Source organism: Arachis ipaensis, chromosome B6 (assembly GCF_059453495.1).
Source record: "Arachis ipaensis isolate K30076 ecotype BB chromosome B6, ASM5945349v1, whole genome shotgun sequence".
NCBI lineage: Eukaryota > Viridiplantae > Streptophyta > Magnoliopsida > Fabales > Fabaceae > Arachis > Arachis ipaensis.
The window spans coordinates 3407400-3420461 of NC_142441.1; the positions used below are offsets into that span (position 1 = coordinate 3407400).

At 37.4% G+C, this 13062-nt stretch overlaps 2 protein-coding genes across 2 annotated transcripts; both read right to left on the reverse strand.

Annotated features, from left to right (window-relative positions):
• Positions 1 to 4217: 4217 nt before the first annotated feature.
• LOC148554432 (uncharacterized) lies at positions 4218 to 6661 on the reverse strand. The gene is made up of 9 exons (XM_088489843.1): positions 6582 to 6661; positions 5786 to 6122; positions 5616 to 5713; positions 5340 to 5511; positions 5164 to 5250; positions 4824 to 4961; positions 4616 to 4737; positions 4454 to 4529; positions 4218 to 4331 (listed from the first exon to the last, which is right to left on the reverse strand). The coding sequence occupies exons 1-9, from the start codon at positions 6659 to 6661 to the stop codon at positions 4218 to 4220; spliced, it is 1224 nt and encodes a 407-aa protein (XP_088345969.1).
• A 625-nt stretch (positions 6662 to 7286) lies between these two features.
• LOC148554433 (uncharacterized) lies at positions 7287 to 9950 on the reverse strand. Its single transcript, XM_088491970.1, has 4 exons — positions 9886 to 9950; positions 9248 to 9475; positions 8327 to 8647; positions 7287 to 8246 (listed from the first exon to the last, which is right to left on the reverse strand). The coding sequence occupies exons 3-4, from the start codon at positions 8616 to 8618 to the stop codon at positions 7798 to 7800; spliced, it is 741 nt and encodes a 246-aa protein (XP_088348096.1). The 5' UTR covers positions 8619 to 8647; positions 9248 to 9475; positions 9886 to 9950; the 3' UTR covers positions 7287 to 7797.
• Positions 9951 to 13062: the final 3112 nt, after the last annotated feature.

The window sequence follows — 13062 nt, forward strand, 5'->3', positions numbered from 1 at the left end:
ATAGGCAAGGCATATACCGTGTCTGAGCAATAGGAAGGCCATTGGCGGCAGCAATTCCAGAACATGTAATACATCCTGCCTTGGTGGAGAAGTCCTCATATGTGGACTCCGCAATGATTGCGGCCACATCGTCTCCCTGATTGTTTGAAGCAATTTATTAGATTTTTAAATGGTCAGTTATTGGGCGTACTTGATCATGAAGGTCTTACCAACTTTCTAATGAACGATTTTCGCTTCATAGCCTCAACCTCTCCCATTGATGCATCCAAGTAGTACAGCATGCCCTCCCTAAATGCAATGACCATGAGGTACCAGAGTCCGGATTCCTCCTTTATTGGGAGGTACACCTGTTGGTAACAAGGGGTGGGCATGAACTAAATGCATAATATTATGACATATGCACGAAGAAAAACCAGTAAAGCAAAAAGTAAAGTATTTACATAGTTAAGGGTGACAGATGGCTTCATCCATGTTTTTGAATAGTCGGCAACTAGTTGCTTCACCGATTTTCCTTGACGAATATCTTTCTGCATAAGAGACATTTGGGTCAGCGTCTATGCAATAAGAACTTCTTGGTTGAGTTAAATGGTAATGTGAATACCGAAAATGAAGGTGGTAGACACCAAAAGGTTGGCCCTTCCATGCAATTGTTGTACTTAGTCAGCATCATTGCAAACATGTGGAAGATGTTATCCACTGGGATTGCTCCTGGTGTTAGGCTCAACAACTCCTCCCTGGTGAGTATGAAATCTCCAAATTTCACTAACTCCTCCCTGCATGAAACAGGGTTTTAGGAGTCCATCTCCTTCAAATACAATTTTTAAAGTTGTACAATATAAGGTTAAATTTAAGTAAAAAAGAGCCTACATTAGATTTTTCTGGGTATCAAATGCATAGCTTGCGGCCCATCTTTGGGGTTCCGTCAAAGAATTTTCAGGCGGCAGTTTCATATGGCCAGGGCTCACGTGTGTCAAAGGAGATTTCTCCATGACGCTACCAAAAACCTTCACCCTGTCACCACAACCGTCGTTCGGCCCACCAGTGTCACCAGAAAAATTTCTTTCAGGCACAGCCCTTTGTACGAGACTAGAGGGCGTCGACAAAGGACTCTTTCCGTGGCCCCTAATTGATCCATTTTTTTCCAAGTCTCCACGAGGGCTAAACCTTGGCTGATGGAACATCATCGTTGGTCGTCCGATTAGGAGGGGTGGAGGCATCTCTGTGACTCCCTTCTTCCCATTAGAATTAACCCCACTGAGGGCTGGAGAAAGAGAACTGGAGCTGAGGTGTAGCCCATTCATGGTTGTGAAATTTGTGCCCAATTCGTGACTAACGACCGATGAAGCCAGAGTCTTCCGTGTGGCTCTGTCGCCGATGCCCTAGGCACATTAAAGGTTATCTTAGTGAAGAAGATTCTATGCCAATATACAGAAAGTACATTTTTTTCCTGATTTGAACATATGCGATATTCTTTTTTTCAAGGGTTGTTTCGGCCAGGGAGAGTTCATGTCAGTACGACCCATTGCATTCACTATCACAATTTTAACAACATAATTTCAAATAGATGTAAAAAAAATTTGTAATCCTCAAAATTAATAAGTAATAATTTTGTATACCAAAAAATCTAAATTTTTTAACATAAAAAATATAAAAATTTCAAGATATTAAAATATCACTATAATGAATAGGTAAAACCGACCATATTTAAGTTGCTGAGAAATGAAATCTTTTATTCTATACATAACACATTCGTTTGTATTTAATCAATTATTAATTTATGTCTTGCCAAACTCTTAATCCATGCAATGGAGACACAACAGTGAAGTGCTAAAAATCTATTTAGCTTCCTTATTTGATAGTCTCCTTTTGAACACCAAAGTTATGAGCAGTGACCAAATATCGCGACCTTACCTTCGACGCTGGTCTGCGTGATACACTTTTGGAGTACCTAGATCTTTTGGAACTGCATCCTCCGCGCGATCCACCAACTGGAGCCGGCTCTCCTCGTCAGATATTGCAAGGGGTATAGTAACCTTCTCCACAATCTTGGCACTTGCAATCTTGTTAGTAATCTCTTCAACACGGAGCAACGTAGTACACAAAAGCTCCATGCCCACCTCAATCTTGGCATGATGGGTTTCAAACAAATGAACTTTCATGGCTAACATATCCACCGCGGTAGCAAGGTCCTTAACAGCAGTGATGAGCTCTGAGTTGCACGTAGCTTTAGCCTGAAATAATGAGGAAACATGAGACAGTTCTCAGCATCATTTATTTGTATAATGACCAAGACATGACATGTTTGCAAAAAAATTGTGCTTACACTATCCGACGGCTGTGTGCATGTGGTTCCTTGGGGAATTTCAGGCATTTCAATGTCTCTGTTTGTTACGGAAGCATCGTCGTTTCTGGATATGAGTGAGTGGACCTCCATGGAAGACAAGTAAGGTAGGTATAATATGCTTGCTTCACATTCTCTTTATAAAGGAAAAATATTTTAATTTTGATATGTGCTCTGTTTTCTAGTGGTTTGACATTTTTGTGTTGTCAAATTTTCTTTATGATGCCTATTTTAAACCTCGTATAGGCCAGAGGAGCAGCATTGCCATTCCCAGGTAAGCGAGTCATCAATTCAGGATAAAGAGGCAGAAAACAAGTTACCGAAACCATCTAATCTGTCTGCAGTACTTTGCAAATGTCAAAATCCATCCAGTCAAAGTAGCTGATCAGAGGTTAATATCATCTATCGAGGGGGCAACCCAAATCATGATAAGATTTATTGTGTTTGGAACTTACACCGACTGCTAACGAATGGTAATTAGCCTTCAGTTTCTTAATCTTTCTATAATTTAAGAAGAAAAAACATTAGATTATACGCCTTAATCCATCCAAAATTTTATACCGGCAAAAGACACAAAAGCACAAATCCAAGATGCAGGCACAATTTTGTCTCTTTAGGCAGAGGTTACTTAGGACTGTGCCAACTAAGAATCTTTTTTGACGTATACCAAATTGTTACTTATGAAAGTATGCAAAATTTTTATTAGTTTTTAGTTAATAAAACTCTAGTAAAATTTAGTTTAAATTTGTTTTTCTGCAATAACCACAACTTTTTATTAGCGATAAATTTTATTTATTATTGGATTTTTTTGGTGATTAATTATTATTAGATTTGAGATAATGTTACTTAATTTTTTATTTTTTTAAGTTAAACTTATTAATTTACTAATTTATTTTATTAACAGTCATAAGGATAAGTTTAATTTTTTAAATGAGTAAAAACAAATAAGAATGATATACATAATTAGTAAATTTGTTAATTTTTATAAACGGTCATGAGGATAAGTTTAATTTTTATTAACCGTCATGAGGATAAGTTTAATTATTATGGAACTTTTTATGGTTTTATTGTTTGATTTGTAGAATCTTTTCTCTTTTTTTTGTGTTACTGAATGATTATGTACTCTATCATTAGAATTATTACTTGTAATATAAATTATGGATTCTGTTATAAAAACTAAATTCAATAAAGAGGAGTACCAAATTTTATACTATATTTTATGTTGTTATCTTTTTATAACATGAATTATTGATCCAATTAGGCGGAACTAATTAAACAAAAAATTAATCATGAATAATAATATTACAAATAATTTATAATTTCATTATGAAGACTACATCCAGTAAAATAAAAGTAATTAATTTTATGCCATGTTTATTATTGCTATGTTGTTATTATATAAATAATTGATGTAAGTAGGTGAAACTGATTAAAGAAATAATTTTCCTAAGTAATAATATTAGGAAAAAAATAGCATACTAAAAAAGGTTATTCCGAGTATAAAAAATATAGCATATAAGAGTATAAAAAACATATTATATAAGAGTACTAAAAATATAGCATATAAAAATTACTAAAATATTAACCAAAGGAAATACTATAAGATAATTAATAATTATAACCAAGTTCCCGGATAAATTTAATACTAATACAGCCATCATCATTGCATAAAATATTACGGTTACAAACCACACAAAATAATACGAAGTAGTTAACAAATTCTAAACACTGCTGCCAACTTTGGGTCATGTTTCATACCCAAAGGAGCTTATTTAGGCCATGGACTTATCACATCCCATGGAGTGAACTATAAATTTAGTCCATCTGAAACCACGACCGTAAAAGACTTGGTAACGATACCAATGTATGTTCATTCCTATACACCGCCGTGCCAATCTGCAGCCCAAATCCTCACCAAATTTCCAATTGCATTGAATGTTCCTCCAGCAAGCAAAACAGCAGTATTCCCACGCAGAATATAATCATCAAGCTGGAGACGTTATCAAAAAGTATAGCTTAGGCAACTTTGTCTGCTACTTTGCATATATATATATATATAAGAAACTATAACATAAAACACATATGCGTTGATGGTCAGGTAAGTTATGTTACCACTCCACTTATTTGTAATGGGTTGAAATTTCCTTCAGGGTGTAGCCATGATATCACCCAAGAAGCAGAGTTGTTACTGTAATGGTCAACAGAACTATCATCGTATCAAAAGATATTCCATTAATGGGAACTAATGAAATTATAATTACTATGAAGAATAACCTTGTATTGCAGTTGGGGATTCCTTGACCTCTACGGATTGGCCAGTCAGGAAGCTTGCTAGGAGTGTAAACTGCAGCAGGTCCATAAGCTGGAGAAGTCATCACCTCATGAAGCCTCCCTAACTGGAAATTAAAAACCAACGACTACTCTTAACCACAAACTCTTTGTTCTATGTAGAAGACACACAAACAAACTATTCATCCCTTACCATTGTCCGCATAAGTTTCTCCCTATCAGTGACCATGTTTGGCTCTGGCCACGAGTCCAATAAGTAAGCACATTGGTTAGGGAAGTCAATGACCATACACCACCAGTGCATGAAGATGTCTTCTACGGGAACGAATATCTAACACAGGAAAAAATTATTCAGGAAATAATTATTGTTTTTATTATTCACAAAGCAATGCTAGTTTCAAAATAATTATTTCACACTCTACATGAAGACTAGCTACTAATATTCACTTGACATCATATAATATATCGAATCCATGATAAATATGAGCTTCCAAATTCAGAGCATCCTAGGTTGAAAATAAGCTGTTACTCACATGATCAAGATATCTGCTTGGTTTGACCCAGAATGGGACATATCTTTCAACGAGCTCCTCTGTTGATACACCTCGGATCACATCATCCTTATTCAAAACACAACACATTATCAGAACTCCATGGATAATAGTCCAGTTAGCGTTGTGTTTCAACACATATCTCTAACATCACTCACAGCAAATTTGGGAGGAAGATTCCAGTAGTGTGCATGTCTCAGGTGTTGTATCGAGCATGCATTCCGCATCGCAACCATTTCAACAACCCTGGCATCAATCTCACGGCCGGGCACGAGAGATTGAATTTGACGCCTGGTCAGGCGATATTCGCGCATCCTAACTAGGGTCTCTCTGCATGAAATGAGCCTCCGATTAGTGGTGGCTTCTTTTAATAAAATGAAGGGGTTAACAGATGATATAATAAAATTCAACTAGGTTAGCTACACATAACTTACTCTAAAGGGTGCCCATCAGAAAACAAAAACTTGAATAGCACAGTATCAGCCCGATTAAGGTCCATATCATGATGAGGCTTGAAAGTCATCTTCGTACTCTTCTGCCACAAGGTCCCACAATCAACAACTGTGAAACTTAACTTAAATGCAGCCACAACGACGACATGAACAAAACTTACTCGAATGACTTTAGAACAAGAAGCTCCTCTGGAACGCTTGGCAGGGGCTGATGCAGTTCCCCTTGGTGTATCAAATAGCCTTCTATTCTTTCTCATGGGAGCTGTTAATTGACCGCCTCGTTCATCCTTGTCGGAGTCGGGAGCAGTCAAGTTAGCGATGTCACTAGCATTAACACCCCACTCTGTTGGATTCCTTGGAACATTCGGGAGAGGACTGTCAAGAATGTATTCGGACATGTCTTCATTTAGCTGTGACGACAACAGAAGGCTGCTGCCATCTCCATCACTCTTCGAAGATACCTTTCCATGAAGTGAATACTCAGGAGACCTACAAAAGAGACAACCACAACATCATACAAGAACGATGTCACCCTAGTTTATCTACATGAAGCAATACTACTCAACTTATTATACATGAAAAAAAATTACACCTATTAGGAGCGGCCATGCAACTCTTCAACGTTTGCATGTGTAACTATCACAATATTATGAAATAATGAAGGTTGCAATACCAGAGGTTTATGTTATAGTATATATAACATGATTTTTCCACCATATATTTTCCCGCCAAAGTATACTTTGTTGTTAACATCTTTTGTCTCCATATACAGACAAAAAAAGCCAGAGCAGACCTCCCTGTGTAACCTCTGTCCATGGACTGTATCAAACAGACAAACTTTTACTTAATTCATAGCAGCTTTATGAGGAGCCTTAAGATATTTATTTAAATATTTGTCATACCATGAAAGAATTAAATGGTCTCATTAACTATTCAACCTAACTACACCCTTCATTATCCTTTATAAGAACGGAAAGTTCACCAAGGAAGACAATTCCACAAACAATTTGCATCATATCTTCACCCATCATGGTCAGACAAAACAAGAAAGTCTATGTGATTTTTCGTGGGAAAAACCCAGGAATTTATACAACTTGGCCGGCATGCCATGCACAAGTTGATGGGTTTAGTAGTAACTCATACCAATCCTTCAGAAAAATTGATGATGCAAGAATAGCATGGGCTGAGTACATCTCCCAAACCATGGGAGCTCAAACTGAATGGGAAGTTGAAGACCACCTCCAAGGCAGTCTAATAGAAGGTGCTGCTAAAGACCACACTAAGTTCAAGGTTCCTCATGCAGCAATTGTTGATGGCTACGACCCTGTCTCCGATCCACCACTGCCAACAGAACAAGATTTGCTGCCTAAAAGTCCTCTACTATCATGGGGAACTAAGCTTCCACGTAGATCTGTTAACGCAGCTGTCATTTTCTTATTAACCATTACTTTATTGGTGCTTTACCTGGCCATCCTGGTAAATTTACAAGTAGAAAATCCATTTAGAATTTTATTATTCCAACTTGTTATAGTTAATTGTGAGGTTTAAGTCTACATCCTAAAAAGTATTGTGTATTAGCCTTTATTAGAATTTAAGCCTGTGTAAATATTATTGAAATCTTGAATCTTAATTCAAGTACCACATAAAGTTATTGACCTGAAAACATCATATGTCATGCCAAATTTGCTTGTGTCACCGCAATGACAAAAGTACTCTAACATAATTCAAGTTATAATAAAATCCCTGAGACAATGACACAAAACAGAATCCCTTTATATTTCACAGAAAATGCCAAATGCATTCAATGAGGTTGCCTCCCAATACAAATATAAACATGCTTCCAAAGTCTGATTCACTCATATCCTCAAAACAGCCTTTTCAATGAAGCATACTTTAACCCTTTGTCAAGAACATAAGACAAATTTTAAAGTACTCATTACTACACAAAAAATGTACTCACTATCGCCAGGTTCATAGTAGAATATTAGCACAAATACTACTATAATATAACTCTAATTTCAATAATTAATTCAACACCAACACAAACTTACAACAGAATTAGCTAGTCTACAATGCCATACATAACACAACTAAATTTACTAAGCCATACTAAGCCACCACCCTCGTCCTTAACTACACCATAATATATTCAACCAAACACAAGTTACGGAGATTGACCTTCAATGCGAGCGTTCACTGCAGCTTCATAACTAGCCTTAAGCTTCTCGTAAGCATCCTCCAACTGCCCGACCTTAGCCCGAAGTGCATTGTTACTATCACGAAGAAGCTTAACTTTTGAGTAACTGTAGTCTTTAATCTCCTTACCGGTGATATCAAGCACTTGACCAAGCATCTCCATTGCTGCATCTTCGCGGGCAGCCTTTTCCACCATAGAAAATCGTCCCTTGGCATTTAATTCAACCTCATATGGTTCACCGGGAACCACCACGGTAAAGCCATAGAATGGGCCTTGGTCTCTCAGATATCTCTCCTGCTTGAAGAAACAAGGAGTAGGAATTTCAGAATCATAGCAAAGCTTCACCAACCAATCCTCCATGCTATTCACTATAGCAAATTCAGCATTCAGCTCCTCTTGTGGGATGACGGGCAGCCCTGTTTGAACAACAGCAACATCTTCACACTAAAATTCCAATAAATTCAAAAAATGTAACACCAAAAAGAAACACACTTACAAGAAACACTTGGACGGCCAGAGAAACTTCCACACTCTGAGCCTCCTTTTTGACCACACACAGCATCGACCGAACCACCCATCATTTCAAGAGTTGCACATTTCTCAGCCATAATGCACCGCAATCTTGCATTGAAGGCCAACACAGCTTGTTGGTAACTGTTAAAGCCATGGACTTCTGGAAAATTGAAATCACGAAGTTGCTCCCTAGCGTCTTCCCAGCTCGTGAAAACACCCGTGCGAGTGCCCTTTGTCACGGCAAAGAAAAGATATCTCTGCATTGGGTCTTCCATGCTTGACCTACTATACTGTTTCTTTTCTCCTGTAATGTATGTATTGGTTAGAGGCCACCTATTTTATAATAACATTTTTTTGGATTGGGTTTCACAGCCCAGCCCAATAACTTACTTATTATTTAAAACAACAACATCCAAGGTTTTGAACCAAACAAAACCATTTTATAATAAATAAATAGATAAAGTTTAAATAAATGTAATCAAACATATTTATAATTTATCGTGAACCTTGAAATTAAATAGAATTTCATCAACTAAAATATTATGAATTCATCAACCGGCAACTTCAAGAATGAGATAACAAAGTTACAATAAGTGCTTTTTCATTGATATTATTTATAAAATATATATATATACATATATAAATTATCAATCAAACAGATTATATAGGGGAGTCACAAACGGAACAAAGACAAAAACAATTATATATTAATAACACAACAACTTAACAAATTAACAAATGATATCAAATTATAAGACACAAATAATTAACAAGTTATAACAATTACAATAAAAACAACCTCAACATGAACTCAAAATCAGATTCACAATAACAATTAACACACAACACCACCACCACAACACTATTAGCAACAACTAAAACACTGTAACAAAGTGACAAATACCCCAAAATCACCATTGCTGTCAATAATAACTTGATATCTGCTTGCTCAAACAATGAAAGGCTAAGTTTCTATACACATAGTGGTAACTACCATAGACGGAAAAGTGAAAGTTTCCAAACAAATACTTAATCACAGCTTAAAAAAATTTCACAACCGAGCATAAATCTCGCATTAATAACAACATAACAATCATAAACCAATTAAAATAATATTGAATAGTAACAGTACCTTCCAGTGCACAGAGGTGACGGAACACAACAGAGGGCTGAACCAGATAGAACTAGAGAGGAGTTGGCCTGGAGTAGAGGATAGACGAGCACGGCGGATCTGGATCAAAGCAGGGTCGAATGTGCAGAAACTGGAGCAGAGGACCCTTCGACGGAGGAACGATGCCAGACGACTCCTGCCACCGTAGAAGGACGCAACACGAGCGTCGCCGACGCGCAGTAGGCACGCCGGGTTCGAGCAGATGCCCAGATGCCAGTTACGCGGCGATGGCTTCACCAAGCATAACGGCATCAGACGACATCTTGCTTTGCCGAGGAAGTGAGCGTCGACGGCCATTCTGATAACGTGCGTTTGTCGAACGACAAAGTGGAACCAACGACACGCTGACGACTCGGATTCCTCAACGCCACAGACGCCGGCCATCTTTGCAGCGGTGGTGTAGAAGCCTGGTTTCATTTAGTGTTTAATGAACCACATACAATTCTTTTTTGGGTTACAAGCATAAACAATCAATTCAAATCTACAAACATTTTATTCTACATCACAAGCAAAAATTTTTTTCCCAGCCATGTACTAGAAAGTCTAATTCTTTTTTTCTTTTCGGTACTTAAAAGCCCAAATCTTAAATCTACCTAATTCTTTTTTGTTCCGGTAATTAAAAGGCCAATTCTAAAATCTCTCAACCATTCATTTTACTCCAAAAACCATAAACTGCAAAGCCCAGAAACCATAAATTGCAAAGCCCAGTTAAAACAGGCCATCTTTTTAGACAGAATAAAATAATATTACCTGCAAAAAAATATTTACATGCTGCTCATATACTAACCCTATATCATATTTTTACCACAAACACTCCAGCCACATATATAATTAACAGAAAATAGGATCTCTACAATTGCAGGTTTCTCCATTTTTTTCTCTTTCTGCAAGCCTGTCCCAACACCGCCACGTGTTAATTTGCAACAATGCCACGACATCAAAAAGCAAGCGGCGTCTGAGATGCCCCTCTAGAAGGGGCGCTTCCTAAAACTGGCCCATAAATAGTATATACAGTATTACAAAGAAAAGATTATTCTTTGTTCGCAATTTTCTTGCTTCTTTCCTTTTTCAGTAAAAAATTTCCAGATATAAAGTATTGATGATATCACGGACGATATAGGTAAGGATAACATTCAGAGTTCCTCTAAAATGTGTCGAGATATCTTTGTCCATATTAAGAATTTTTTTTAACTAAAAATAGAGAGACTCAAATCTACACTTCTTAAATGAGTATATGAAAAATTATGTCATTTGAAATATAATTTATTGGGATATTATGAATTATTAGATCCCATTAAATAAATAAATGTATCTATAAAATAAGTTTATACTAAAATATTGGATATGATTTTTAGCTGTGTATGTGATTCAAAGTTCAAACTATGACTTGGAAGAAAATGCCACACTATGATGCCGGTCAACTGCGACGGTTGCTAAATACCGCTATCTGCTACGTCCTACTCTTTATTCAACATTTAATTTGATTTTTTTTTTTGTGTGTGTGTTTATCAAATATTTTAAATTTTTTATTTTATATTTTTTAAATTAAATATTAATTTTTTTTGGATAGATTAGACAATAAATTGTAGACAATCACTTAAAAAAATTTTTATTAAGTAAACATTTAAACTATATTTCAAAAAATTTTTTATCGAATATTTTAATTATTAACAAATTATTATTTTTAGAAGATTTTAAAATTACTTCCGTAAAATAAATTGACTTTTTTTATTGTTTTGAAAAGAACTGTTTTATTTTACAACGATATGTTTTAAAGACTTAATTATTTTATAATAAAATTTATTAAGAATTCATTTGTCTAACATACATATTAAAATTTTGTTGAAAATAAAGTTATTAATTTGTTTCACAAAAATAAATTTAAAAAATTTGAAAAAAATTAAAGATCTATGTAAAATTTGTTAAAAAGACCATTTACTCTTTTTATTTTATTTTTTATATTTATATTTATCTGATATTTAGATTAGTATTTATCAATTCTTTATTTTTTTTTTTAGAAAAATGTTAGTTCTTAACATTTTCTTTTTTACAATTACCCCCAAAGGATATTTGTGTAGTAATCAAGAAATTCGTGACTCAGTAGTACAAAAAGCAAGATAAATAATTATTTTTTTTATATAACTATTTGTTCGGTGGCTCGGGTATCGAACGGTTCGTATCAGTATCCTGGTTGATGAGCGGGTCTCGCCTAGTCGTGAGTCACTGGGTAAGAGTAGGCGACGTTCCGAGCACTCCGTTTGAAGGGGGTGTCACCTGCAAAGACACTCCAACGCTCTAGTCAGCAAAGTGTGCAGATAAAAAGGGGATGAGTGGTATCTGACGTACCTCGGGGGAAGGGCGAGACCTTCCCCATATATACCGTGTCAGAGGTGGGTCCCGTACGGACAGGCCCACTTTTCTCGATGCTCTCCTTGCACAGCTGTGGCAAAGCTGTCAGGGACGCGTGTCCGGGTCGGCGTCTGGGCGCCGTGCACCCGACCGTCCGGGGTCGGGTGGTTAGCAGGTCGGGTTGTCTCATATTCCACTTGGGCCAGGCCGTAACAGTGCCCCCGACGCGTCAGCAATGACCGTGAGGGTCGTTGGTGGCGCGTCATCCTTTCTTTCGTGCATTGTCGCCAGGTCGGCCGTCCGTGGGGGACATGCCTCCTGCGCGCGTGTCTGTTCGCTGCTGGAGTGATCGTTTGTCGCCTCGTTCTTCGCGCGGGGAATTAAATGCTCATAATTGTTTAGAAATTCCACGCGCAAAGACCATTTTGCCTCTAGACTTTTCGCGCTTCTTGAGTGACAGTTTTAAACAGTTTGCATTTGTTTTTCTCTCATATCCCTACTTCAACAATCTCCATCACCTTCTTCTTCTAAGTTCCCAGAGTATCACTTCTGCACTTTGTGCATTCACTCTTCTACCTCCTCCTACGAATCTTCGCAATCAGTTCAGGTAAGCACTCTTTTCGTTCTTTGCTTCATGTTTATTTCATTATTTTTCTGCATGCACGCTGTTTGCTTGGTTTTATGTGATGGATGGCCTTTGTTGGTGGCCTTGTAGTGTCAAATAGGCGCGTTAGGGGGGGGGGATTACCATTCCAGGGTAGGCTTTGTTTGGATTCTGCTTTTGGCCATGTTTGATTTTAGCTGTTGAGTAGAACAAATGTAGTTTCTGGACTTTTTTCGGACTCCCGACCTCATAGACTAACGGAGTGGTGCCCCACTGTGGGTATGCCTCGCATTGTTTCTCGAGCTTCCACCTCCGCCGCGGCTTACGACCCCTATGCCTGGGTTGTTTCCGACTTAAAGGACTCCCCAAACCAGATGGGCGAGGAGGAGCTTAACGAATTCCGTCAAGCCGAGTACTTGTGCGGGGGCACTGACGAGGAAGCTAACTATGACGTTTTTGTTCCTGCCCCTGCCGAGCGGCTATATGAGATTAACTTCCACTCCCCCCGGGTTGCTGATTGGATCTGGTTTTATAAGGCCATGTTCACCCAAGTGGGGGTTTGCATCCCGTTTTCTGCTTTCCAGATGGCGCTCCT